This window comes from Alternaria alternata (assembly GCF_001642055.1).
Source record: "Alternaria alternata strain SRC1lrK2f unplaced genomic scaffold CC77scaffold_18, whole genome shotgun sequence".
Lineage (NCBI taxonomy): Eukaryota > Fungi > Ascomycota > Dothideomycetes > Pleosporales > Pleosporaceae > Alternaria > Alternaria alternata.
This window is the reverse complement of record NW_017306207.1, coordinates 488,757-511,246: the sequence shown is the minus strand read 5'-3', so window position 1 is coordinate 511,246 and position 22,490 is coordinate 488,757. Positions and strand designations below refer to the sequence as shown.

Below are 22,490 nucleotides of genomic sequence, written 5' to 3'. Positions count from 1 at the left end.
CACTGGCCACATTACAGGAAGGCCCTCAGGATCGAGGGACAAATCCAAGCGTCAGCAGACCAAATCTAAGCCTCCACCGCCAGAACTCGTACCCACTGTCTCGAAGCGCCCTGTCGGTCGTCCTAGATTACGTCCACCAATCGTACGCTGTGCGAGAGTGGGGAGACCTGCCGGATCAAAGGCCAAGCCCAAAGCACCTGCTGATACCGGATGAGAAACTACATTTCTGTTTCTCTCTGAGAATATGATGTATTCAACTACTGACTGTACCAACTTGCGGAGCCATTATCATCATCTTTCGTGTCTTACATGCACAGCGCATGTATGGAAGCCACATCTACGGCTGCCAAGCCTACATGTAGCCAAGCAGTCGTTGTCGTACCAGTCACGAGGTAAATGAAGAAGAAAGCGAAACATCCTATGGACATGAGAACATTATACATGAAGGCGGGCAGTGCTCGTTGTATTCGTCCAATGAGATGTTCAGCTTGGGTTCGCTACAGGAAGAGTAGAGGCTGGTGCGACTTAGCTACCTCAACCCGGTTGTCAAAAACGATGGTGGATGTTGGAAGGATGAACTGGGTCGTGTATAGTGGCAACATCTACACTACGAGAAGATGGTCAAACGAATGCCACGGCTCGAATCTCTGGGTACAACCCCAGCGTGACAGAGGAGACACGAATGGCCATACGCCATAGTGTACTAATAGGCGTAGGCAGGCTCAAGGATACGTTCTGTCGTCGCTTCCATACTAGTTTGACCTGAAATAATGAGACAAGATCAAGCATCTCTATGTCCATCATGCTCTTCCAACTCACGCCTCTTCCTTACATGCTCGCCGTAAATACCCCAGAAACATGCGAAGATGCCCAATATGCTCGATGTGAGAGTAACATAGTACGCCGTTCGGTAACACTTGAGCCCCAGCTCACATCCGCGTTGACCATCCGGTTCCACCACTGAGTTAGAGTCATATACAGCACCATAGAAGAGATTGTAGACGTTGCCGCTCACGACGGGTGCCAAGGTCATGAAACCCCAGTTGACAGCGAAGCCATCGGGGCCGAAAGCATCGACGACAAGCGCCGGGAAAACGCCAAACAAAACACCATATGCAAGACCGGAGAGTCCGGATACAGCCCACAAATGATGCGGGTCTTCAACGCGGATGGCAGCGACCTGAGCCAGGGCAAAAATGGTGGCTGAAATGGCAGCACACCAAAATCGCGAGTGATGCAGTCTCTTGACGATGAAATCGGAACCGATTCCGGAAGATAGACGTCCCAGGAATGAACAGAGTGAGATCATTGAGACGTGCCAAAGTTGTCGATGAGCGACGAAATCGTTCTTGATCGAGTCATCCCAGTGTTTCCAGAGAGCCTGGACATCGTGACCAATGTTGCTGTACTAATCAGCGATGATGACACACAAGATTCAGAGGATACGTACTTGATAGTCATTAAACCAACACCCGTCAGGAGACCCATGAGTACCCACAGTTGCCAGAATTCTGATTTGCTCAAGAGTGCCAGCCCAGTGATATCTATACATGACTTAGTCGACTTCTTGCTTGCTGCGTCGTCGTCATCGTCGATGATGTCGCCAGGACCAGAAGATAAGAGAGACGAGGTTTCGGTTGATGGTCGATCCTGTTCTTCTTCGGCTGCTAGAAGCGGTTGGCAGGTGACAGGGGGGAAACGGAGGTGGGAAAGGAAAGGATTGCTTACTGATTTCCTGTTGTGGGAGAGCAGATGACTTGTACCTGGTCCCGTTGGACTTTGTCTTATGGAGGACGTTGGAATTGCGTCGCACACGTTCGCTGGTGGGTAGGACAGCATAGCCAGTGCCAGCTTTGTGGTCGACGACGATTAGGAAGGGTATCGATACTAGAACAACTAGTGAGGTCGCAAGAGAAAGCATCATGAGCAGTCCGGAGGTATCGCCTGGGAATGCTATGCCGGCGATGAGAGTGTAGAAAAAGGCGCTCAAGCCAAAAGCTGCCAATGGGCAAGCGGTGGCCGATCCGCGATGGGTTGGCCAGTTGAGCGTCGCTACCAAGATCAGCAGACGTCCTCCAAAGGTTGTCGAGAGTTTTACCTGTCTTTAGAGCGGCCTGGAATGCAGCACAGCTGCCTACACCACTCAAGAAGGAACAAAAGGATATCAGAGCAACGCTCATGTAGCCTGGGCCTCCATCGTACGCTGCCAACAGTTAGACGTTGATCTAACAACCGGGTATGGGATATCCTACCAAGCTTGATGGGATAGTAGCCTGCAAAGAGCGCAAACGTGCCAATAATGGCGGCAAGTCTGGGGCTCTTCCTGTCCGTTATGATGCCCATGGGTATGCCAGACGCATACATGCCCAAGTTGGCAGCCGTGCCCTAGGAGTGTAAGACGAAGTTCGTATTTGGGCGGCATATAGGGTGACATACGACGACATTGCTTTGGGTCGCGGAGAGTTGAAGCTTATCGGCGAATTGTGGTGCCCATGCTGAGTAGGCATACTGAGGCTCATTAGCATCCCGCTTCAGATGTATGACGGAGACGTACATTTGTGCCACAGGCAAGCGCGATTGCGGTCGCAGCGACAACAGAAATAATGCGCGTCTTCTTGTGTGTGGAGGGCTGTTCTTCGGCGACCATCTTGGTCAGTGTGAATGAGGTGTTATTGCAATGTGCTGATCATCGAATGCGGGAGACGTCGAGTTGCGCAATCGCAGCGGACTGGAGCTGATATCGGCACTTGCTAAGCCGAGAAGCAGATGCCGCAGGTAAAGATATGCAAGATAAGGCGCACGGAAAAGAGCGACGTGAAGGAAGTCTATAGTACGAAACAAACACAAAGTCAGGCGGGCCCCGAGACACCACACCGATGTCTGAAGAGTGGATGGGAGAGTGCAAGTGAAGCATGGCCATTGCAGCTGATCGGAGATAAGGCGGCCAAGGCGCTGGACTTGGCGGAAGGAGCCGCAATGCAAGCGCGCGAACGTCACCGGCCTCATCCTCGTGCCTCCCCAGCTTCTCCACAACACCACATAGGCGACTCAGCGCATCTCAATCATGGGCGCCTTACTATCTGTACCCTTTCTGGCCATGCCCGCCATGGGTACGGTATGTTGACACGCTCCATCGCGATTGCGCGCCGCTAACATGGCCAGGTTTGGAGCGTTGCCGCCTCCTGCTGTGGCGCCGCGACATGCAGCGCCGTCATGGGCTCTTGCGGAGGGAAATGCGGTAACAGGTACGGCTTGCGAGCGTTGGGCGGTATGTACGAATGTGTACTGACTGTCGCGTAGCATCGCCACCCGTATCGCATACGCGCTCATCCTTCTGGTCAACTCGATTGTTTCATGGATCATGCTCACCGACTGGGCCATGAAGAAGCTGGCTCACCTCACTCTGGACTATGTCGACATCAAATGCCACGGCGAACAATGTTACGGATATGTCGCAGTACAGCGCATCAACTTCGCGCTCGGTTTCTTCCACGTCATTATGGCGCTTATGCTCATCGGAGTACGGTCTTCCAAGGACGGTCGCGCGACCATACAGAACGGTTTCTGGCTTCCCAAGATCATGGGCTGGATTGGCATGATCGTTCTGACCTTTTTCATCCCTAACTCGTTCTTCATCGTCTGGGGCAACTATTTTGCCATGATTGGCGCGTGTCTGTTCCTTCTCATTGGACTCATTCTGCTTGTCGATCTGGCGCATAACTGGGCCGAATACTGCCAGGAGAAGATTGAGACTACCGAGTCGCGCGTCTGGACAGGCATGCTTGTTGGTAGTGCCATGTCCATGTACCTCGCCTCGATCGCCATGACCATAATCATGTACATTTTCTTTGCGAAGAGCGGATGTGGCATGAACCAGGCAGCTATCACGGTAAGTGCAACTCTCTATGTTTTCCGAAGCTGGCTGACCTCAACAGATCAACTTGATCCTGCTCCTGATTTCATCCGTCGCATCGATTCACCCCGCAGTACAGGACGTCAACCCCCGAGCAGGTCTCGCCCAGTCCGCCATTGTAGCCGTCTACTGCACTTATCTCACCTTGTCCGCTGTGGGCATGGAACCTGACGACCATCAATGCAACCCCTTGATCCGTGCCCGTGGAACTCGTAAGGCGACTATCATCATCGGCGCCATTGTCACTTTCGTCACTGTTGCCTACACCACCACCCGTGCAGCAACGTACGGCCTCGCTCTTGGCGCCCAGGGCAACCCTCACGGAAACGGCTACGCTCAAGTCGGCACTGAAGACTACGAGCATGGTCTCGTCACACAGCAACCTGAATCACGCCGTGACATGCGCCAAGCTGCCTTGCGCGCCGCTGTAGAGTCCGGTTCGCTTCCTGCTTCTGCTCTCGACGACTCAGACAGCGAGGACGAGGACGATGAGCCCTCTAGCAAGAAGAACCCGCGCGATGACGAGCGCAACGCGACGCAATACAACTACACTCTCTTCCACATCATCTTCTTCCTCAGCACAACATGGGTCGCTACTCTCCTCACCACCAACTTCGACGAGAAGGATGTGTCTGGTAGCTTCGTCCCCGTTGGACGAACATACTGGGCCAGCTGGGCGAAGATCATCAGCGCATGGGTTTGCTACGGCATCTACACATGGACGTTGGTCGCTCCTCTCGTGCTGCCAGATCGGTTTGACTATTAGTCGCGGTGCAGCCAAATGGAGATTATGAAGGAATTGTACCGCAGACGAGCAGCTCGCGGAGCCGAACCGTTTGGAATTGTATAGCATGTGCTATGTTTGTATTATTAGTCAGTTTTCTGTATGGTTCCTCATACGCATGTCCGTCTACGTTGCTTTGGATTGAATGTCAATTCAGATTTTACATTTTCTTCTGTCTTGAGAGAAAGTTGCGCCCAATGGTCATACGCGAGTCTGACACCTGAGAAGCAGCTGGTTTCGCGTGTGCTTACTGAGCAAATGGACTAGTAAGCCCCGCACTCAGCCTCTATCCGGATTTCCAAGCCGTATCAATTGCGGTTGATAAGTAAGCAGTCTTGAGGTCCATCGTTCTGTTAAATACGTAGGCCTCTGGTAGTACTTCATACACCAGATACCCCTTTGTTCCTTTCGTATGTTCTACGATGCTTGACCACATTGGCATCACCGTTCCGACATCGCGTTTCGCAGAAGTCACAGCCTGGTACCTGACCGCGCTCGCGCCGCTTGGTTACAGCAAACAGAAGGAATTCCATAACCGCAGTGTCGGTTTAGGTCCGGACAGGTCAAACATCGTTTTCTTTATTACCGCCAAGGAGGATGCAGAAGCAGCTGCTACTCATGTCGCGTTCCGGTGTACAGATAGAAAGACGGTGGAAGAATTCCATGAAGAGGCGGTGAAAGCAGGTGGGAAAGACAATGGAAAGCCGGGATGGAGGCACCAGTACCATGCCAAGTACTATGCCGCCTTTGTGATGGATCCTGTCGGGTAAGCGTCGTCGCCAGTCCATGGTTACTGTATCCATCTGATCAGTGTAGGAACAATGTAGAAGTCGTGGATCATGATGTTCCGCGGTAGATGCAAATCATACCGGAGCACGGATGCCTTGACAGGTTTTGCGGAAGTCAAACAAACTGTAAATCGAGCCACTCGAGTGATTTAGGATGGATTATCGTATAATGATACCCGATGAGAGGTGAAGCCGTCTCCATGCCGCCTACCTGTTTGATACTCGCCAAGCCCTAGCTTTGTTGACAGCTCCTTCTACCTAACCCGATCTCTTGCCTTCTCAACAACCTCACTACACTTACAGCATGCCAATGATGCCCACATCAGACCGCCTACAAGTTCTGCTCGATCGTGTCCACGAGGCCAACAAGATCGAGCGCAATCGTGTCTCGCTTGAGACTTTCCTCGCGGGTCTTCACGAAGAAGACCAAAGCCTCGATGAGGTGCAGCTGAAGCAGACTCAGGCGAGTTTGTATTGGCTTGTCATCTGCCTTCGCTAATTGGATAGCTTGCGATCTACGAGACGCTCCTGCGCCTTTTCAATGCCAGTATGCACACCAAACTCTTTTATAACCCCTCATTAATCCTGGCACAGCCAATTCGGTCTCACAGGCTACCCAAACCTCCGCCTTGACAGCTTCATGCGCAGTACAGACCGACGCAGCAACAATATCCCTTTGGGATTTACTGCCCAAGGCTCGCAAAGAAGCCTACGATCGTGGGTTTGATGCTGGAAAAGACTATGGATACGTTCAAGGCATCAAGGAGGGCAGAAGTACCGGCATCACGGAAGGCTTGGCAGTCGGGTTTGAACAGGGGCAGGCAGAAGGACTGAAGATGGGACTGGTGCAAGGCAAAGAACTCGGAACGCAGCACGGCATTGGGATTGGAAAGAAAGTCGGTTATACTGAGGATCTTGCCCAGGGCCTGGGGCAAGCAGAGGAAGAGATCAAGAAGTCCGTGGACAAAAGCACTCAGAGGCATATGCTGCAGATGGAGATGACAAGAGAAAAGATTGTTGTGAAGCTGCCTCCAGCATTGGCTACGACCATCTCCAAGAAGAAGGATTCGAAGAAGGCCAAGACTGAAAGTAACGGTGTTGATCCCTTTGCGTCGCTGTTGTGTTTGGTGCACAAGAAGTAGGAGCGGGACGGAACAAGTTGGAATTATTGCATACTCAAGGACGATACCCAACGGAGCCAGCCGGAGGATAGTTACTATACCATCAAATACTTCTAAGTGCACAAGCTCGTAGTCCACATGGAACATTGCAGACCATGAGTACGCGAGACTACGACGCTGACCTTGCGAATCTCACTGAATGGAAGATGATAAGCCGCGCATCTACGAGGAAGCTCAGCGACTATCAATAAGAAGGTCTAAGATGTACAAAATATGTGGCTGAGTTTTCATACTGTGCAGACTGTCTAGGCAGCTGTCATGAAAATCCAAAACTCAAAGTCACCTTCACTTGTACACATGGAAGTGGGTCTCGCAACTCTGCATGAATAGCGATACACTTCGTCTCTCTCACCCTGGACCCTGGAAGGACGATACAAAACCGCGTCTCATCCTGCCCTTCACTCCATTCTTCTTACATCACACACCTTAGCACGTATCCCATTGTATACCCAGATCAGGTAACAGTGCTGTCATACGCTTCAGCAGCCGCCACGTCACACGATCCATCACAGAAACCAAGATGGCAAACAAGGTAAGACGCAACCCGCTTGGTCCCACCAGCCTGCCTGAAGCCAACACTAATTTAACCAGGAACCTCTCGATGACCGAAGGATGCATATTGCGTTGACCGTCCACGACAAGGAAGGGAAACAGCTTGAAGACTTCCCTGTCAAGGTATACAAGATCAAATACAGCGACGAGCTGCAGACAGAGCTGGAGCAAAAAGAAGAAGAGGAGCGCAAGAATGAGCCGGAGGCCAAGCCGAAGCCGAGTCCAAAGAAAGCTGAGACGCCAACGCAACCGGGTGGGAGCAACCCAGGTACGCCCGTGTCACCTCCCAACGCAGCCGTCCTCAACACGCGAGAGCTCACACGCAAGTTTTTCGACTTCTCGTACAAGGAATCGGCTGAAGAAGCCAAGCAGATGGCGGTTGTGTTGTCCAAGGCTCAAGGCCTTAGGATCCCTATACCAGCTTCGATCGTCACCACCATGCGTAAGACTGGCAAGATAGGCATTTCTGTTTGGTATGACTTCGAATATATGAACTTTCTAAAGAAGACTGGCCAAGAGGGACAAGACAAGAGAATCCCATACGCGGAGCGGTTTACAAAAGAAGAACTCGAAGAGAAGCGAGAGCGCAACGAGCTCAAGAAGAAAGAGGAGGAACAAAAGAAGGAGGAGGAACATTCGTCGACAGAGGAGGAACAGGCGTCGAAGCGACGTAAGCTCACGCATGCCAACCGCCGCAGACAAAGGCCCGCTTGTTTTGGCCCGATGCCTCCAGGAATGAAGGCGCGTATGGACCGAGGCAGGGCCTTCGTCCTGGAGTGGAGGAAGCAGATGGAGTCGGGCAATTAGCGTCAGCATTGTCGCGTGACTATCACTGGCATATTTACCTTCTATATATGGAGTCTTGACCTCAATCTCATGTACCTTAGCCAAGCATAGCATATGCACAATGCAAATCTACTTCCACGTGTACAGAGTGAATGCTGGACAGAAAGCACCCCACAGATGCCACACCCGGAAACTTCCGCGGATGACCTTCGGTACTTACCATTATTTCGTGAGTATTCCTATGTCGCTCAAAGAGAAACAAGAAGGCAAAGTTGTCAGTGAACGTTCATCCTACATATATTAGGCGTGGAGTGACGCGATCTGCTCCAGGTACGCTCCACGTGCAGTCAGTTTCTGGCTAGTGGACACAATTGCTGCTGTACTCTTTCATCTACTTGGCGAGTGCTCGGGTCATGTTACGTGCATATGAGAACAACAGGTCTCTCCTCTCTCGGCGGACCTATCTTCCCAGACATAGAAGAATTCGACAGCTCGTTGCGAGGTATCGCAATGACAACGCTGGCTCCATTTCGCGGCGCACACGAATTGGCGATCGTCAACATGATGGTTCTCATCGAGACCAACATCGCCTGCGCACAGATGGGATATCTACATCCACGTGTACAGAGTAAAGGCGACCTTGGATTCCTCAGACTTGTCAACAATCAAGCCAAGCAAGCTGAGTACCCCAGCTTGGCTTGATTGGCTTGATGGGTTGAAATCAATGAGCTTGATTGTTTGGCTTGATTGATTTGTACCTCTACTCCAGCTTGGCTTGATTGAATAGCCAGCTTGATGCGCCAGCTTGATAGCGATCAAGCTGGCTTGATTGTTGACAAGTCTGGGCTTCCTATTGATCTTGACTGATGGTCTGCGTTAGGCTGCTGCGAAGAAACTCCACATCAACAACTTGTGTTCAATATCTTAGGTAAGCGTATACGCTATCCTACATCCTGTTCAACTGCGTGAGTGAAACATCACGAATACCTTTACGGTAGAGGATTATAATACGAGCTCTCTCGCCCATGTTGTTGAGATACTCCTGGCAACATTCAATATAGTTCCGCGTCACTCACTTCACAAGTACACTTTGTATGTAAACAGCTAAGATCAGTGATAGAGCACAGTGAATTTCGCGCTTCCGCCACCTCATTACTCCCAGTATTCTTACAATATTCCCAATGTGTAACAGTCGTCCTAACAAATACATAACACGACCTTGCGAAATGCTTCGGAAATTTTCATCCAGAGTATCTGCTCATCCCTCAGCTGGCTCACATAGTCAGAGTTCCCGCTCTTCGCAGGAAGCCTCGCCATCTCCAGTTCAAACTTCTCATTCCTCACACCGAACCTCACACACGTCAACCCTAACACCAAAACCATTATTCTACGATTCCCGCTTATCTGCACAAGCCGCACGTATCTCTGATCAGCCACCTTACTCTACCGCTAGCGCATCACCACATACCTCAGACTTTGCGCCCTACTCCACAGTCTTCACGCATCGTTCATCAGCACAATCTCGAGACCCTACAACACAAACACCACGGTCCTCAACCTCCGCGCCCCAAGGCTTAACCAATCACCCGCTCAGCCTTCCACCAACCACCCCTCACGACGATATCGCTTGGGCTGAACACGATGACCTTCTCCACTCACTCACTGTACGCGCTTCAGACCTCGACCAGTTAGCCCTCGCAGCTGAAGCGCGATGGAAAGCTGCTGAAGGCTTGTTGCCCCCTTCAGAACATCATACTATCGGCCGCGCAGCTAGCGTTCCCACGTTACGAGAAATTCATCTGTTGCTAGCGCGGATTGATCTATTGGTGAGAGAAGAACGGAAATGGAGGGACGAATGCATGCCGAGAAACCCGAGAGAGAAGTATCCGGCTTGGGCGAGTGTATATTCGCAGGTTATGGGCGTGGGTGTAGGGCGAGGACTAAGGCCATGGGATGTAGTCAAGGAGCTGGATGTGAGGATGGAGAGATTGTTGGAGAAGGTAAAGAGATTGTGAATATGGTGGTTTGAACGGATCTAGCTTTCTCGGTAGTACAGTGTCGACTACCTTGAGACAGCAATAGATCGGAAGATGCGAATGATCTAGGAGCAACGCTGGAGATACTAACACAAGACGAGAGTTTTGTTCTTTGCCTGCGATCTTGAATTTTCCGTATGCCTGTGTAACACGTTTAGCTTTGATTGGATCGATGTCGGCTCGTTGATCAAGCGGTGCCTTGAAAGGGCTGTGATATGTTCTTGACATGGCTACCGCCCTCCAAGACCTGCACTCCAGGTTTTTTCGCCCTGTCATCCGTTGCTAAGTCCGGCTCCAGGTTTTTTGAAATCTCCGTAAACACGTGGATTCGTGGAAATCCTCAAACCCAGGCCTCGTCGACTGGGTATATGAGCTAGATACCGGACACCATCCGCCTTCTGTGCATGCTCTAATAGAAGCATCTAGCGTTCTTCGGCGACTTGCCAACTTGGTCGTGGTCGGAAAAACTCTTCAACGTTCATTGGTTCGCTGTCGGCATGAATGCGTGTCAGCAAGTTCAGGCCGTGCTGGCGGGTATAGAAGACGGTCATCAGACCTCAAAACGCATCCGGCCCGCACCTTAAATTGACTTGCACGTTGCTAAGTACCGGAATGCGGGGCTCCGCCATCGTGATGATGACGCTAACGCCCGGGGCCCGAGGCACATCACCTCGCTTACGTTGGCATCATCATTTCAACCCTGCAACCTCCTTCATTTCCCCTGAAGTTTCCTAGCCTCTAGTTCACCCTAGGGCCAAAACGCGAAAACAGCGCGACGCGTGCTTCCGCCAATACTACAGCCTAGACGGCAAACCCAATGGCTAAACACTCCGCAGCTTCCTGATCCGGGTCTCTGACCGTTCTCTTGTATCCACCGATATGTTTCAGACGTCCACGAGGTACACTTGACGCCTCCAACTCGGCCCGAGAGATCGCCAACTGTAAGATGATCATCTAGTTACACTTTTTTCAGTGGGTTCATGACGGACCGACGCGACACCATCGTTCTTCGTCTACGCTTCGATTTCTTAGTATCCGCGACCATCGCGAACAGGCGCTGAAGTCACCCGCAACGTCCGGCAAGCGCGATTCGGAGTCTACAAAACATTGTGGGGTAAGCGGAGGGACTGCGTATGGCCTTGTGATACCCACTCGTGGCACGTCTATAAATCCAGTGGCCGGCCTCATCCAGAACGAAAACATCACAGCCTGACGACTTCAGCACTCCGCTTGCAAAAGCATCGAGTCGGTCAAGATGTTGTTCTTCAAACTCATCACAACTGCTCTCTTCTACTTCACCTCTCTTGTCGCAGCTGCCGACACGAGCGCCTGGAAGTCTCGCAGCATCTACTTCGTTCTCACCGACCGCATCGCTCGCAGCAGTAGCGATACTGGCGGCGGAGCATGCAGCAATCTTGGCAACTACTGCGGCGGAACCTTCAAGGGTCTCGAGTCTAAACTCGACTACATCAAAGGGCTAGGATTCGATGCCATCTGGATCACCCCGGTCGTTGCAAGCACGTTTTCCCCGTCAACATCTACAGAGAATTCGTACTAACAAACGCCCAGACAAGGCTGCTGGATACCATGGCTACTGGGCTGAGGATCTCTACTCGATCAACTCAAACTACGGTTCTGCTGCCGACTTGAAGAGCTTGGTCAGCACTGCTCATGCTAAGGTATGGCAAATCCAGATGACACCCATACTACAAGTATACTCATCCATTACAGGGCATCTATGTCATGGTCGATGTTGTGGCCAACCACATGGGCCCAGGTGCGATCACCAACAACAAGCCTTCGCCACTAAACCAGCAATCCTCATACCACTCCGCCTGCGATATCAACTACAGCAACCAGGGCAGTATCGAGCAGTGCCAAATTGCCGGTCTCCCGGACATCAACACTCAGTCCACGGAGATCCGCAGCCTGTTGAACACTTGGGTTTCTTGGCTTGTCAAGGAATACAGCTTCGATGGCGTTCGAATCGACACCGTCAAGCACGTTGAGAAAGACTTCTGGCCTGGCTTCTCTGCTGCAACTGGCGTGTACAGCATCGGCGAAGTGTTCGATGGCAACCCGACTTACCTTGCTGAGTACGCCAAGCTTATGCCCGGTCTTCTGAACTACGCGACCTACTACCCCATGAACAACTTCTACCAACAGACCGGTTCCGCTCAGGCGCTTGTAGACATGATGAACACCGTCAGCAACACTTTCCCTGACCCATCCGCTCTCGGCACCTTCCTCGACAATCACGACAACAAGCGTTGGTTGAACGTAAAGAACGACCAGACTCTGCTCAAGAACGCCCTTGCTTACGTCATCCTCGCGCGAGGAATTCCCATCCTCTACTATGGTACCGAACAAGGCTATGCCGGTGGTGACGACCCAGCCAACCGAGAAGACCTCTGGCGAAGCGGCTTCAACACTAACGCGAATCTCTACCAGGCCATCAAGAAGCTGACTGCTGCAAGGAAGTCTGCAGGAGGTCTTGCCGGTAACGATCACACCCACTTGTATGTAGCGGACAACGCCTACGCCTGGAGCCGCGCAGGTGGCAACCTTATCGTTCTCACCACAAACGCTGGAAGCAGTTCCAACCAGCAACATTGCTTCAACACCCAGAAGGCTAACGGAAAATGGAGCAACGTCTACGGAAACGGCGCTGCTGTTACTGCCGACGGCAGCGGTAAGATCTGTGTGACAGTCAGCAATGGCGAACCCATCGTTCTTGTTGCTGGCGCTGCTACGCCCACCACTGGAACCACTCTTACCACCAAGACTGCCACTGCTACTGGAACATCAACTGCATGCCCAACAGCTGTTTCGGTTTCTTTCACCCACCGCATCACCACTGTTCCTGGCGACACTATCAAGATCACCGGTAACACTGCGCAGCTGGGTAACTGGACACCTGCCAGCGGCCTTACTCTCTCCGCAAGCAGCTACACCACTAGCAACCCGGTCTGGACGATCACCGTGCCATTGGCAGCAGGTTCAGCCATCCAATACAAATTTGTGAAGATCAGCAGCAGTGGAACGATCACATGGGAGAGTGATCCTAACAGGAGCTACACTGTGCCCAAATGCCAGGCGAGTGCCAGTCTGAGCAGCTCATGGCAGTAGTTGTGCCACCACCTATATGGCTACTCCATATAGCACTGAAGCTTTGATAAGCCTAGTAACAGAAATACACTAGGTAATTGAATTTGTTCACGCGATCAGCATTATCCCCTTTCTTTTCTCGTATGGTATCACTCATACGCTTGACATATGACGTCGTTTTGGAATCCGACCTGGGTCTTAACATGACATATAATACAAAAGCTTCTTTGCTACGACGATTATAGATGGAAACAGTACTGTACTACGTACAGCAAAGTAGACATGTTTAAGGGGTTCGCGATAACTATGACACAGATGATACCAATGTCGAAGGCGTGGCAGCCTGAAGGTAATATGGTCACTTCACTGACACTTCAGCTCTCGTTCCATCTTCGGCCACCTAGTCGGCTATCTCGGCTCGCTATCTATATAGCCAAGCATCCAAACATGGTCGGTAATGGCGCTTCTATTTATTTTCGATGACACTGACTTTACTAAGGCTGCGGGTTCGAGCACTATACGTGATGAAATCGTGTCAGCTTCGAGCGTCTACGCCTTCAATACCGGCTCAATAGCGTTGTCTCGCGCTGGCCTACTAGACTACAACAGTACAGGAAGCGCGTTCACTACATGAAGATCATAATGGCGAAGCGCAAGGCACGGCGCGCACACGACATCAAGGCTCTTAGGATGCGGCGCAAAGTGCGCGCTTTCAGAATTGGCGTTGCTTGACTCAAAAAACAGTCTTGTGCTCTCATGGGCCGATACGTCGCCAACTCGAGTTCAGTCACACCAGCAGATTGGATCGGCTTTCAGAGGCTGTCCTGGAAAGCTGGAAGATATCTACCACAAGGCTTACACCATGGAAAGCTGGCTAACAGAAGTGCCTTACTTGAACATAACAGCTCTGGCAGTCTACCAAGAGAAAAGCTGGCCAAGAGCGCGCTGGCTGCCGTCCGTTCCGTACTTGGAACTCCACGGCGCTCAAGGATCACCAAGAAGAGCTTGGGCCACGGGCAAAGTGGCCGAAATACATCCCGTTTATGGACCTCAATGCACGAGCGAAGCGGCATGAAAGGCGTTGGCCGCGAGCTAAGTGGCTTGAGAGCGTGGGACAACTAGATTTCCCGCACGAGACGCTTTCTACGAGAAGCCCTTCCCACGTGAGGAATGGGTTGAAGGAGTGCCGTATCTAGACTTCGTCGCGCTTGCTGAGCATGGCAGAAAATAAGATGAAGAGTCGGCGGAGACAATACTGACATCAGGACTTGCAATACTCCCATTACAATCAACGAGCCGGCACACTTCACGCTTGACGTCCATACGAGAAACACCTATGAACCCACCACTCAAGCCACAATATGATGATCGCTTCCTCGTTAAGCTCTTCAAAAAGTGGCATGAAGACGCCGAGTACGAAATCGAAGCAGCGAAGAATAACGCTCCAATCAATGATGGGAAGCATTCCATTGCGCAGTTCGACCGAGTGAAGCTTCTTCTTGGACAGAGTCTAAGAAATCTTCGGGGTGTTACTTCAAAGCAGTGGCAAGACTTCGCTGAAGGTACCGATATCCTTGCTACTAACGTTGACGTGGCACAGCACATAGAGTTCTCGCAGAAGCTCGAAGCAGGCAAGATTTGCGACGAAGTGGAGGCACAGAAATTGGTAAAGATGTTCGAGAATATGCGGAGAGAGCGTTGTTAGGGGTGGGCGAGAGTATTGTTGATGTCTCTACTAACCTTCCATGTTTTTCGGTTTTGTGTCTAACTTCCTAGCTATTGACTGATCCACACTTCATGACGATCGCTCGTTGTTTCTCCCCGGCCCGCTTCACCCCACCAACCCGTATCCATGGTAGATACGTTCCCCCCGATATACAGCTTCTACATACAACAACATTCAAAGCCTTGCGACCCCAAAAGAAAACATTCCGCGAAGAGCAGGCTCTAGCAGCGGCCCATGGGTGCCATAAGCGTCGATGCGACAAATCTTCCTCAGATGCGTTTCTCTCTACTCAAGTTACAACGAATCGTTCCCGAGACCGAGCGATACTAACGTGCCGTAAGCTCAGGGGCGTGGTGGAGAATCTCATACTAGACATCGAGATAGAGGCGATACACGTTGACATTGCTAACCACATTGGTCTTTGAGAATGTAGAATCACAGAACTGCCTCGAGGTGATAGCACTAACATGATTAGCCAGCAGTAGAACGGACGATCACAGTAGTCATTAGGGATAGCCAGTGTGCTTGCTATGATTGTGATAACCGCACGTACGCACGTGGTACGTACCTGCGTACTGTGCCAAGCAACCATTGCAACTGTTTTGAGGCTGTTCGATCGGTTTGAATCGGTACAGACCCTAGCGTATGTCAGCAGATTGCGCCAGAAAGAATACGTTTTTTATATGAGAATCACCGAAATGGCCATACGGCTTAATTCTCGGTGTCGATCTCACCTCGTTGTGGTTAGTAGCGGGTATTCGGCGCGTCCCCGGGTACAGTATGCTGACGCCAAGGGTAAACCACGACACACGGCCTACTCGAGTAAGTTAACCGCATAACCACTATCTTGGATTCTGGGGTACCTGGGATGTGATGACGTCGCGTTTCTATGCGATGAATATTGAAACCAAATGCGATCCAAATCGCAGCAAACGCCTACCGCAAGCATCTGATCGCAGTGAAAGTGCGTTGCAGTAGGTATATGGTTGACATTTGCTGGTGAGAAGTGCTGGAAACATAAGATCAAACCGAACTTTAAAAAGCCTGACGTCTTACCGGATACCAGGTGTTTGCGACATATCTGCAAGACATATCGGTAATCTCCCTGGCCAAGCCGATCAGCCTCACGACTCTAAGCTTAGAGCCAAGAGCCTCATGGAAACAGCCCACATGGCGGATTCAGGGTTGAAGGCTTTACCAACATCACAACGAGAGTTTGACCGAATAACTCATCTTTGCTACATGTGTTCGCGATCGGCGCAAGACGATGGGTATATAAGACACGGGGAAGTACTCTCTAGTACTCATCATCACAGCATTCAAGCCTTCAGTCCTTTCCACTACCGCAACACTCCCTCATTTACTAGCCGATTCACTCGCTACATCACTCATTCAAAATGAAGTTCACTCTCGTCACCGCTCTCCTCGCCGGCGCCGCCGTTGCTGTCCCTACTGCCCCTATCCACCCTCACAACGGCACAGTTGAGGAGAGATCCCTGAACAAGCGTCTTGACCCTCTTACCATCGCCATCATTGGTGGTGCTGCCTCTGCCGTTGTCGGTGTTTCCGCAACTGAGGCTCTCAACACCATCAAGAACGTTGCCGATTGGACTGCTGTAAGCTGCACTCCCTATCCACCATACCCAGATTCCCAGCTAACTTTGTCGCTTCTCAGGCTCGTGAGGCTTTCACCAAGGCTACCACCGCCGAGATGTCCAGGCGCGCTAAGCCCAACGAGGCCGCTGTCTGCTACAACATGGGCTACAAGGTCTCCAAGCCTAACCAGATGCGCGAGCTCACCTCTGTCCGCTTGAAGTCTGGTGTCCTCAACACCGACTATGACTGCTTCTTCATGTGGGGCCCTGACAACCACTTCAACTCTGAGGGTGACGGTGGTTACATCAACGTGAGTCACTGTTACAAGCTTCCCGATCATAGCAATCCGCTAACTCGACCCAGCTCGCTGTCATGGCTCCTGATTCATGCCCCTTCGACAGCAAGACCTCCGACCTTTACTGCCAGTAGAGATGGTTATCTGAAACATGGAGCCATCTTTCTAAGTAATCTTGGGGGTTACTGAGACGACAAGTGACCTTCACATCGCTCCTATCTCTGTTATACTGTATTTCGCAATTTGCGACTCACTGTACCTAATTTCAATACACTCTTGCTTTTCTGGATCACAGATTGCTAAAAACTTGGTGAATTACCCGCTATAGGGATCTTATCATCTGTTAAGAGAACGAGTAGTTAAGCACTAAAGAAAAGGATGACATGCAGCGGTGATTGTCTCCTGACATGTGAAATTGTCATTATGTATTAGCTGGAAAGTTTGGCTTATGGCCTACCCAGACAGCGTTCCCAACGTACCGTAATACGGTACGTTTGAAGCTATCTTGGGGCACGTACGGGTCGATTTCTGGTGTTGTACGTACGGGAGGTCCAAAAAAAGCTCTAAGTACGAACCGTAACCGTAGTACGGTCGCTCGGACCACATACGGATCGTATAATTGCCTAATTAGGCAACTGCTAAGCTTGTTTTGTAAATTGAAGCTGCTGTAGGCGCTCGAGAAGCTGTATCGTGGTGTTGAGGATAGAGATCTCAGCCAGCGTTGTCGCCCAGGTAGCTGCTGTTGCTGGGTATATTGCTGCTGCTGCCAGCGACCTCGCTGTTGCCGGATTTGTAGCTGCTGCCTTGCTTGCTATCCCAGCGTTGTACGTGTTGTTGTAGCTTCAAAACCTCGCTTTTGACGACGCTGTGACGTAACCAGTTCTTCTGAAGTTGTAGAGCCTCTATCGTGGCCGCGCTGAGGCGGTTGCGATCGCTTGTAATCGTCCGTTTGGCGGTTGAGAAGATACGCTCACACTCACAGCTGGTAGCAGGGACAGAGAGGTAGTCGGTGGCTATCTTGAAGACTATCGGGTACTTCTGGCGTCCGATTTCAAGCCACCAGCGCCAAGGATCGTGGAGGAGAGCGAGTTGTTGATCGCTGGCGTTCGTGAGGTCCTCACGGAGGTCGTCAAAGTACTCCTCCAGCTGGCTTGCACGCTTTTGACGCTTGTGAGACTTTGAGCCGGTGAGAAACATGAGATCAACAGCCATTGTTTGGCTGTAGAGGTCAGTGCTGCCGCCAGGTACCTTGCGACGCGGCAGCGGCAACGCTGTATCGTCGTCGTCTACCTCTGCCGCCATATAGAGCTTAAAAACCTTGATTATAGACTCCTTTGCGCGCTTTACCCAATCAGCGTACTGCTTCCAGTGGGTTTGAAACCAGGCAAGGCGTAGGGCGGGATGGAGAGCAGTTGCGACGACGTAATAGCTAATTTGGGGTTGTATAATTAGCTTTTCAAAGTACGAAATAAGCTTCTCGAGGCCGTGTTTTACAGCAGCTACAAAGTAGTCGCTGTTGTTGCTATCGTTTTCGAACCCAGCTTTGGTGGAGCTGTAGAGAGTCCACAAAGCTTGCAAGTTTGTCAAGGTTTGCCACAACGACCCAAAGCCGGACGCGCTGTTGTTACCCTCTAAGCGCTTCGTCATCTCAACAGGCGCTTGTAGAAAGTCGACAAGCTGTTGTACGCCCTCCCACTCCTCGCTAGTAATCTCGTCTTTAAGTGGGTTATAGTCCTTGTCTTGCCCTTGCGAAGGTTGTTGTTGTAGTCTGGTCATAAAGCGCGTAATCGGGTTACGAAGCTCCAGGCAACGGAGGAGCATGTAGTATACTGAGTGCCAGCGGACGCCTCCATCTTGACGTGATTGAAGCGTGTTGTACGTGTACAGGTCGTCGTCGTCGCGTGGTTCTTTCTGGAGCGATAGAAACAACTCACGACGTTTGTGAGAGGCGCAAACAGCGTTGACGAAGTTGTGTAGCTTACCGACAACCCCATGGGATCGAAAGAGCTCATATTGTTGAGCTGGGGACGCCTCTACGAGCTTGGCTTCAAACCGGCTTACGCCTTTGCCGTACAACGTCGCCTTAACGACGAGGTTTATAATATGCCCAGCACAGCGTATGCGGTTGTTTGACGTAAGCTTAATATCGTCGTGTTCGTTGAGGCCTTGGATAAGCTCGTTGTCGTTATTGGTGGCGTTATCGCCGACGAAGCAGTGGAGTTGTGGTGCTATTTCGAAGCTATCGAGGACTTGGAGGATAACAGCAGCTTGCGCAGCGCCTGTATGATCGCCGTAGAGGTTGCGAAACGCGAGAAGTATATCACGCTGTTGATATTGAGCGTCTGAAGTTGTTAGCTGTTGTCAAAATACAGCTATCGACAAGGACTCACCCGCAAAATGACCCACAACACCAAGGAAGCTTAGGTGGTTACTCGACGTCCACACGTCGACGCTTATACTTATTTTGCTTCGCGCTGTCGTTACGAGCTTCTTGATCTCCTCTCTCCGCTCCTCCAGGGTTACTCTCGTGTATTCAGCGATCGTAGCGGTTGACGTAGGCAGCGCCTTCAAGAGATCGCTTCGATTCCATGTAAGCAACCCTCGTAGCTCAGGTGAGGTTGCAACTAGAAAGCTAATATCTTTTAGTATTACCCAGTCAATAAGAGCGGCTTGGAGTTGCTCCTCTTGCCACGGCGTATGCGATACAAGTCGATTCGAACCAGCAACCCTCGCAGCGTCAAACGGGGAGCTCCATCTTAGATCTTCCTGTACAACCTCAGGCAGAAGGCCTGTATTGACGTCAATCCGGTGGACCTTCTTCATATGGTTGATGATATGATTGTAGCCGTCAACAGTCTTGATTTGGTCCTTTAATTGCTCATTGTGGCAGCGCTTACAAAGCCAGTACTGCTTTATCTTCCCGTCTATTTCCTTGTACGTGAGATGTACCCCATAACGCCATATTCGGGATACAGTACGTTTGCCAAGGAGTTGACTTTTATTTTTTACCGCGTATGATAAGCTCTGTGGATCTAAGCGTTGCCCAAGCTTGTATACGTGGCTGAAATCAACATCAAACGCAGGCTCGTTGTCGTCAAAACTCAGCTCAGAAACCTGTGAGGATATACCCAACGGCGTAGGGGTTACTGGAGGTAATTGAGATGGCGATTCTGATGGTGCTGTACGGCGAGAGGCAGCATGGTGGTATACAGGATAGTTTGACGCGGAGGAGTTGACTGACGGCGTTGAAGGAGTACCCCGTACCCAGCTTCTGAGTTGAGATTGAGACATATTCAATTGATGATACTGACGATATACAGCTGGCGAGAAGTCTCTATATCAACAAGCCCATCATCCCAGCCACCTCCCAGCCACCGCAATACTCAGTCACCAAAACAAAACTTCTCACAATACCCACGATACCCACGAGGTTTCCAGCTTCCATCCGTGAGCCGATACACCCTGTACAGCTATTGTGAGGTCTATCCAGCTTTCCGTGGTGTTGTTGTTGCCTCTGTTGCGCGATATCTCAACGATGAGCGATGAGGAGCCGCTAAATGGGCTACAGTCAACCCACAACACCACGGAAAGCTAGATAGACCTCACGATAGCTGTACTTCCTCATCGAGGACCTGCCGTACGCCAAAGGCAAGGTTCTATACCGCGTAAACCAGCTATATCTCATCATGCAACATACAAGGACCCCCGTAGCGCAGGTATATATACACGCTGTTGTGAATAGAGACTTTGCCGTCTCCGTTAACTACACCCACAATAGCGTAGTGCGGTTACCAATAGGGACTTGTCCCGGCTTCCTTCATAAGCCTCTCTCGGGTGTAGTTGGAACCACTGTAGTGTTTTTTTTTTGTTCGAATTAGGTTACAAACCTCTCTTTTTGCTTCTTTTTGGATACAGGTACGCCTACAGCAATCGCAACACTAAGAAATCAGCTGTATAGGACTCCTACGCTGTTTTTTCGGCTTCACAGCGATCCCCAGCCAAAACCCGATAACTCCGGGCCGTACGCCGTACTACGGCTCCCAAAACTTCACCCCCTACGGATACGATACGGACCAATGAGGGGTCTCCTACGTACGGCTTACGTACGTCGTATCAACGTACCGTACCCCGCCGTACTACGTTACGTTGGGAACGCTGTACCCAGACAACCTTCGCAGGACTACTGAGTAGCTACTAACATATCACAGTGGACCCGGAAGGTATCCAATGGGTTAGTATGTATCAATTGAATCCTCCTAATACTACCGAGACCCTATAGACTCTACGACCGACTCACCTCACGTGGAAATACGCTGCTTACGAGAAGTGAGGAATAGATGTTGAGGTTGACGAGAATAGAATATTGGTTCGCTGCGTCCTCTTGAGAAAGTGTCATCGAAAGAATGGCAGGAGATCACGTAGTGTTGGTAGCTCGTAGCTTTGCGTTTGCGCTTTGTGGAAGAGTGCAGAAATTTACTGGTGGAAGAGGTGGAGTAGATGACGGTGCGTGTAGTCAGGGAACAGTAAATGGATCAGGATGAGAAAGACAAAAGATGACTCATGAAGAAGGTATCGTGTAAGAGTTATGCAGACATACATAACATCGAGGGAGCAACTGAATGCTAAAGATACTACTATCCGATAGCAGGGCTACTAGTGTTGTGGTTGTATTCGTAATTTTGTCTCAGTGAGCAGCAGAACAACAGGAAACAATATACAGTATTGGCAACGCGATGGAATATGAGCATATCGAGCCTTGTTAGTTTCCTTCCCATTGCAATCCTCTGTTGCGCAGTCTCTGTAGAGTTGAGATCCTATTGTAATTCAGTAAAGATACAGCTACTTTACACAAATCTAGCAAACTAAGGTTGTCAAGCGTCTCAACAACCATCTGAAGTACTCGGTCAAAGCCAAAGCGACAGGTCGATCGCAGCTGGCGTAGGGCTCTGAAAGTTAGGCATAACAATCCTGTCCTCCAAGTCATCGCTTCAGTCCCTTGATGATCATTTCATCTCGTTTCCACCTAATTAGGGATCGTACATCGTGGTAACATATATAGTCTTCATGGAAGTATCATGTCAACTAGACCTTTATCCACCACTCGCAATTCTCGAGTCGCATGTGACCCAAAATCAACAGCTGATAGCCTCAACGTTGCCGCCCAAGACTCTTACCCCCGCAGCCTTCCGCTCTGCGATACGCTCAAGGAAAACGATCATCATCGCTTATCCATGTCCATACCCATTATAGCCCAGCCTCAATGACTGCCTGAAGCGAAACTACCTCGGCGACGTTTCTTCTCGGCAACAATATACCCCAATCAAAATGTTACTATAGCCGTTATCTCGGCTCTGTGCCGTGAGTTTTCCTGGTTTTGCTTCGGACGGGTAAGGACGATCAAGTCGCCACGATGGGAATGGGGCGGCCCAGTCCGCGGTATCGTTTAGGATAACGTTGTGACGGAGTCCGGTATCGACAAGGCCAGAACAACGCCGGCGGCGTCAAGGTCATTCGTCGCGAGCAACTGCCGAACGAGTCGTTGTCATGCTAAGACCCAATGGAGAGAGAAGGTGTGGACCGAGAGAGCTGAACCACCCATCTCGGCGCTGCTTCAACACCAACCATGCCAAAATCCATCATGAACAGTTCACTTGCGCCATCTGCAGTCAGTCCCATCAGAGGAGAATCGTTCCATACGGTGCCACCGATGCATACAAAGTCCAGC

General features: G+C 50.8%; 8 protein-coding genes across 8 annotated transcripts; 7 read left to right on the top strand and 1 right to left on the bottom strand.

The window, feature by feature from the left end:
* Window positions 1–740: 740 nt before the first annotated feature.
* Window positions 741–2,907, bottom strand: CC77DRAFT_263789 (MFS general substrate transporter). The gene is made up of 7 exons (XM_018530912.1): window positions 2,555–2,907; window positions 2,437–2,508; window positions 2,253–2,385; window positions 2,099–2,203; window positions 1,729–2,052; window positions 1,451–1,667; window positions 741–1,403 (listed from the first exon to the last, which is right to left on the bottom strand). Exons 1-7 carry the CDS (start codon window positions 2,645–2,647, stop codon window positions 782–784), a joined length of 1,566 nt encoding a protein of 521 aa, XP_018383004.1. The 5' UTR covers window positions 2,648–2,907; the 3' UTR covers window positions 741–781.
* A 157-nt stretch (window positions 2,908–3,064) lies between these two features.
* Window positions 3,065–4,943, top strand: CC77DRAFT_1075078 (membrane protein TMS1; the record flags this gene model as incomplete). Its single annotated transcript, XM_018529222.1, has 4 exons — window positions 3,065–3,115; window positions 3,163–3,245; window positions 3,301–3,889; window positions 3,936–4,943. 4 exons carry the CDS (start codon window positions 3,065–3,067, stop codon window positions 4,677–4,679), a joined length of 1,467 nt encoding a protein of 488 aa, XP_018383003.1. The 3' UTR covers window positions 4,680–4,943.
* A 176-nt stretch (window positions 4,944–5,119) lies between these two features.
* CC77DRAFT_1064199 (glyoxalase family protein) lies at window positions 5,120–5,553 on the top strand (the record flags this gene model as incomplete). Its single annotated transcript, XM_018528695.1, has 2 exons — window positions 5,120–5,463; window positions 5,514–5,553. The coding sequence occupies 2 exons, from the start codon at window positions 5,120–5,122 to the stop codon at window positions 5,551–5,553; spliced, it is 384 nt and encodes a 127-aa protein (XP_018383002.1).
* A 112-nt stretch (window positions 5,554–5,665) lies between these two features.
* Window positions 5,666–6,907, top strand: CC77DRAFT_263760 (hypothetical protein). Its single transcript, XM_018530911.1, has 3 exons — window positions 5,666–5,948; window positions 5,993–6,032; window positions 6,080–6,907. The coding sequence occupies exons 1-3, from the start codon at window positions 5,790–5,792 to the stop codon at window positions 6,625–6,627; spliced, it is 747 nt and encodes a 248-aa protein (XP_018383001.1). The 5' UTR covers window positions 5,666–5,789; the 3' UTR covers window positions 6,628–6,907.
* A 155-nt stretch (window positions 6,908–7,062) lies between these two features.
* On the top strand, window positions 7,063–8,085 carry CC77DRAFT_1052548 (hypothetical protein). The gene is made up of 2 exons (XM_018527703.1): window positions 7,063–7,198; window positions 7,258–8,085. The coding sequence occupies exons 1-2, from the start codon at window positions 7,187–7,189 to the stop codon at window positions 8,023–8,025; spliced, it is 780 nt and encodes a 259-aa protein (XP_018383000.1). The 5' UTR covers window positions 7,063–7,186; the 3' UTR covers window positions 8,026–8,085.
* A 994-nt stretch (window positions 8,086–9,079) lies between these two features.
* CC77DRAFT_263688 (hypothetical protein) lies at window positions 9,080–10,137 on the top strand. Its single transcript, XM_018530910.1, has one exon. The coding sequence runs from the start codon at window positions 9,186–9,188 to the stop codon at window positions 10,017–10,019; it is 834 nt and encodes a 277-aa protein (XP_018382999.1). The 5' UTR covers window positions 9,080–9,185; the 3' UTR covers window positions 10,020–10,137.
* Window positions 10,138–11,295: 1,158 nt separating this feature from the next.
* On the top strand, window positions 11,296–13,169 carry CC77DRAFT_1033470 (alpha-amylase; the record flags this gene model as incomplete). The annotated part of the gene is made up of 3 exons (XM_018526801.1): window positions 11,296–11,557; window positions 11,610–11,719; window positions 11,772–13,169. 3 exons carry the CDS (start codon window positions 11,296–11,298, stop codon window positions 13,167–13,169), a joined length of 1,770 nt encoding a protein of 589 aa, XP_018382998.1.
* A 3,102-nt stretch (window positions 13,170–16,271) lies between these two features.
* CC77DRAFT_1097409 (hypothetical protein) lies at window positions 16,272–16,899 on the top strand (the record flags this gene model as incomplete). Its single annotated transcript, XM_018529892.1, has 3 exons — window positions 16,272–16,490; window positions 16,550–16,780; window positions 16,834–16,899. 3 exons carry the CDS (start codon window positions 16,272–16,274, stop codon window positions 16,897–16,899), a joined length of 516 nt encoding a protein of 171 aa, XP_018382997.1.
* Between the last annotated feature and the right edge of the window lie 5,591 nt (window positions 16,900–22,490).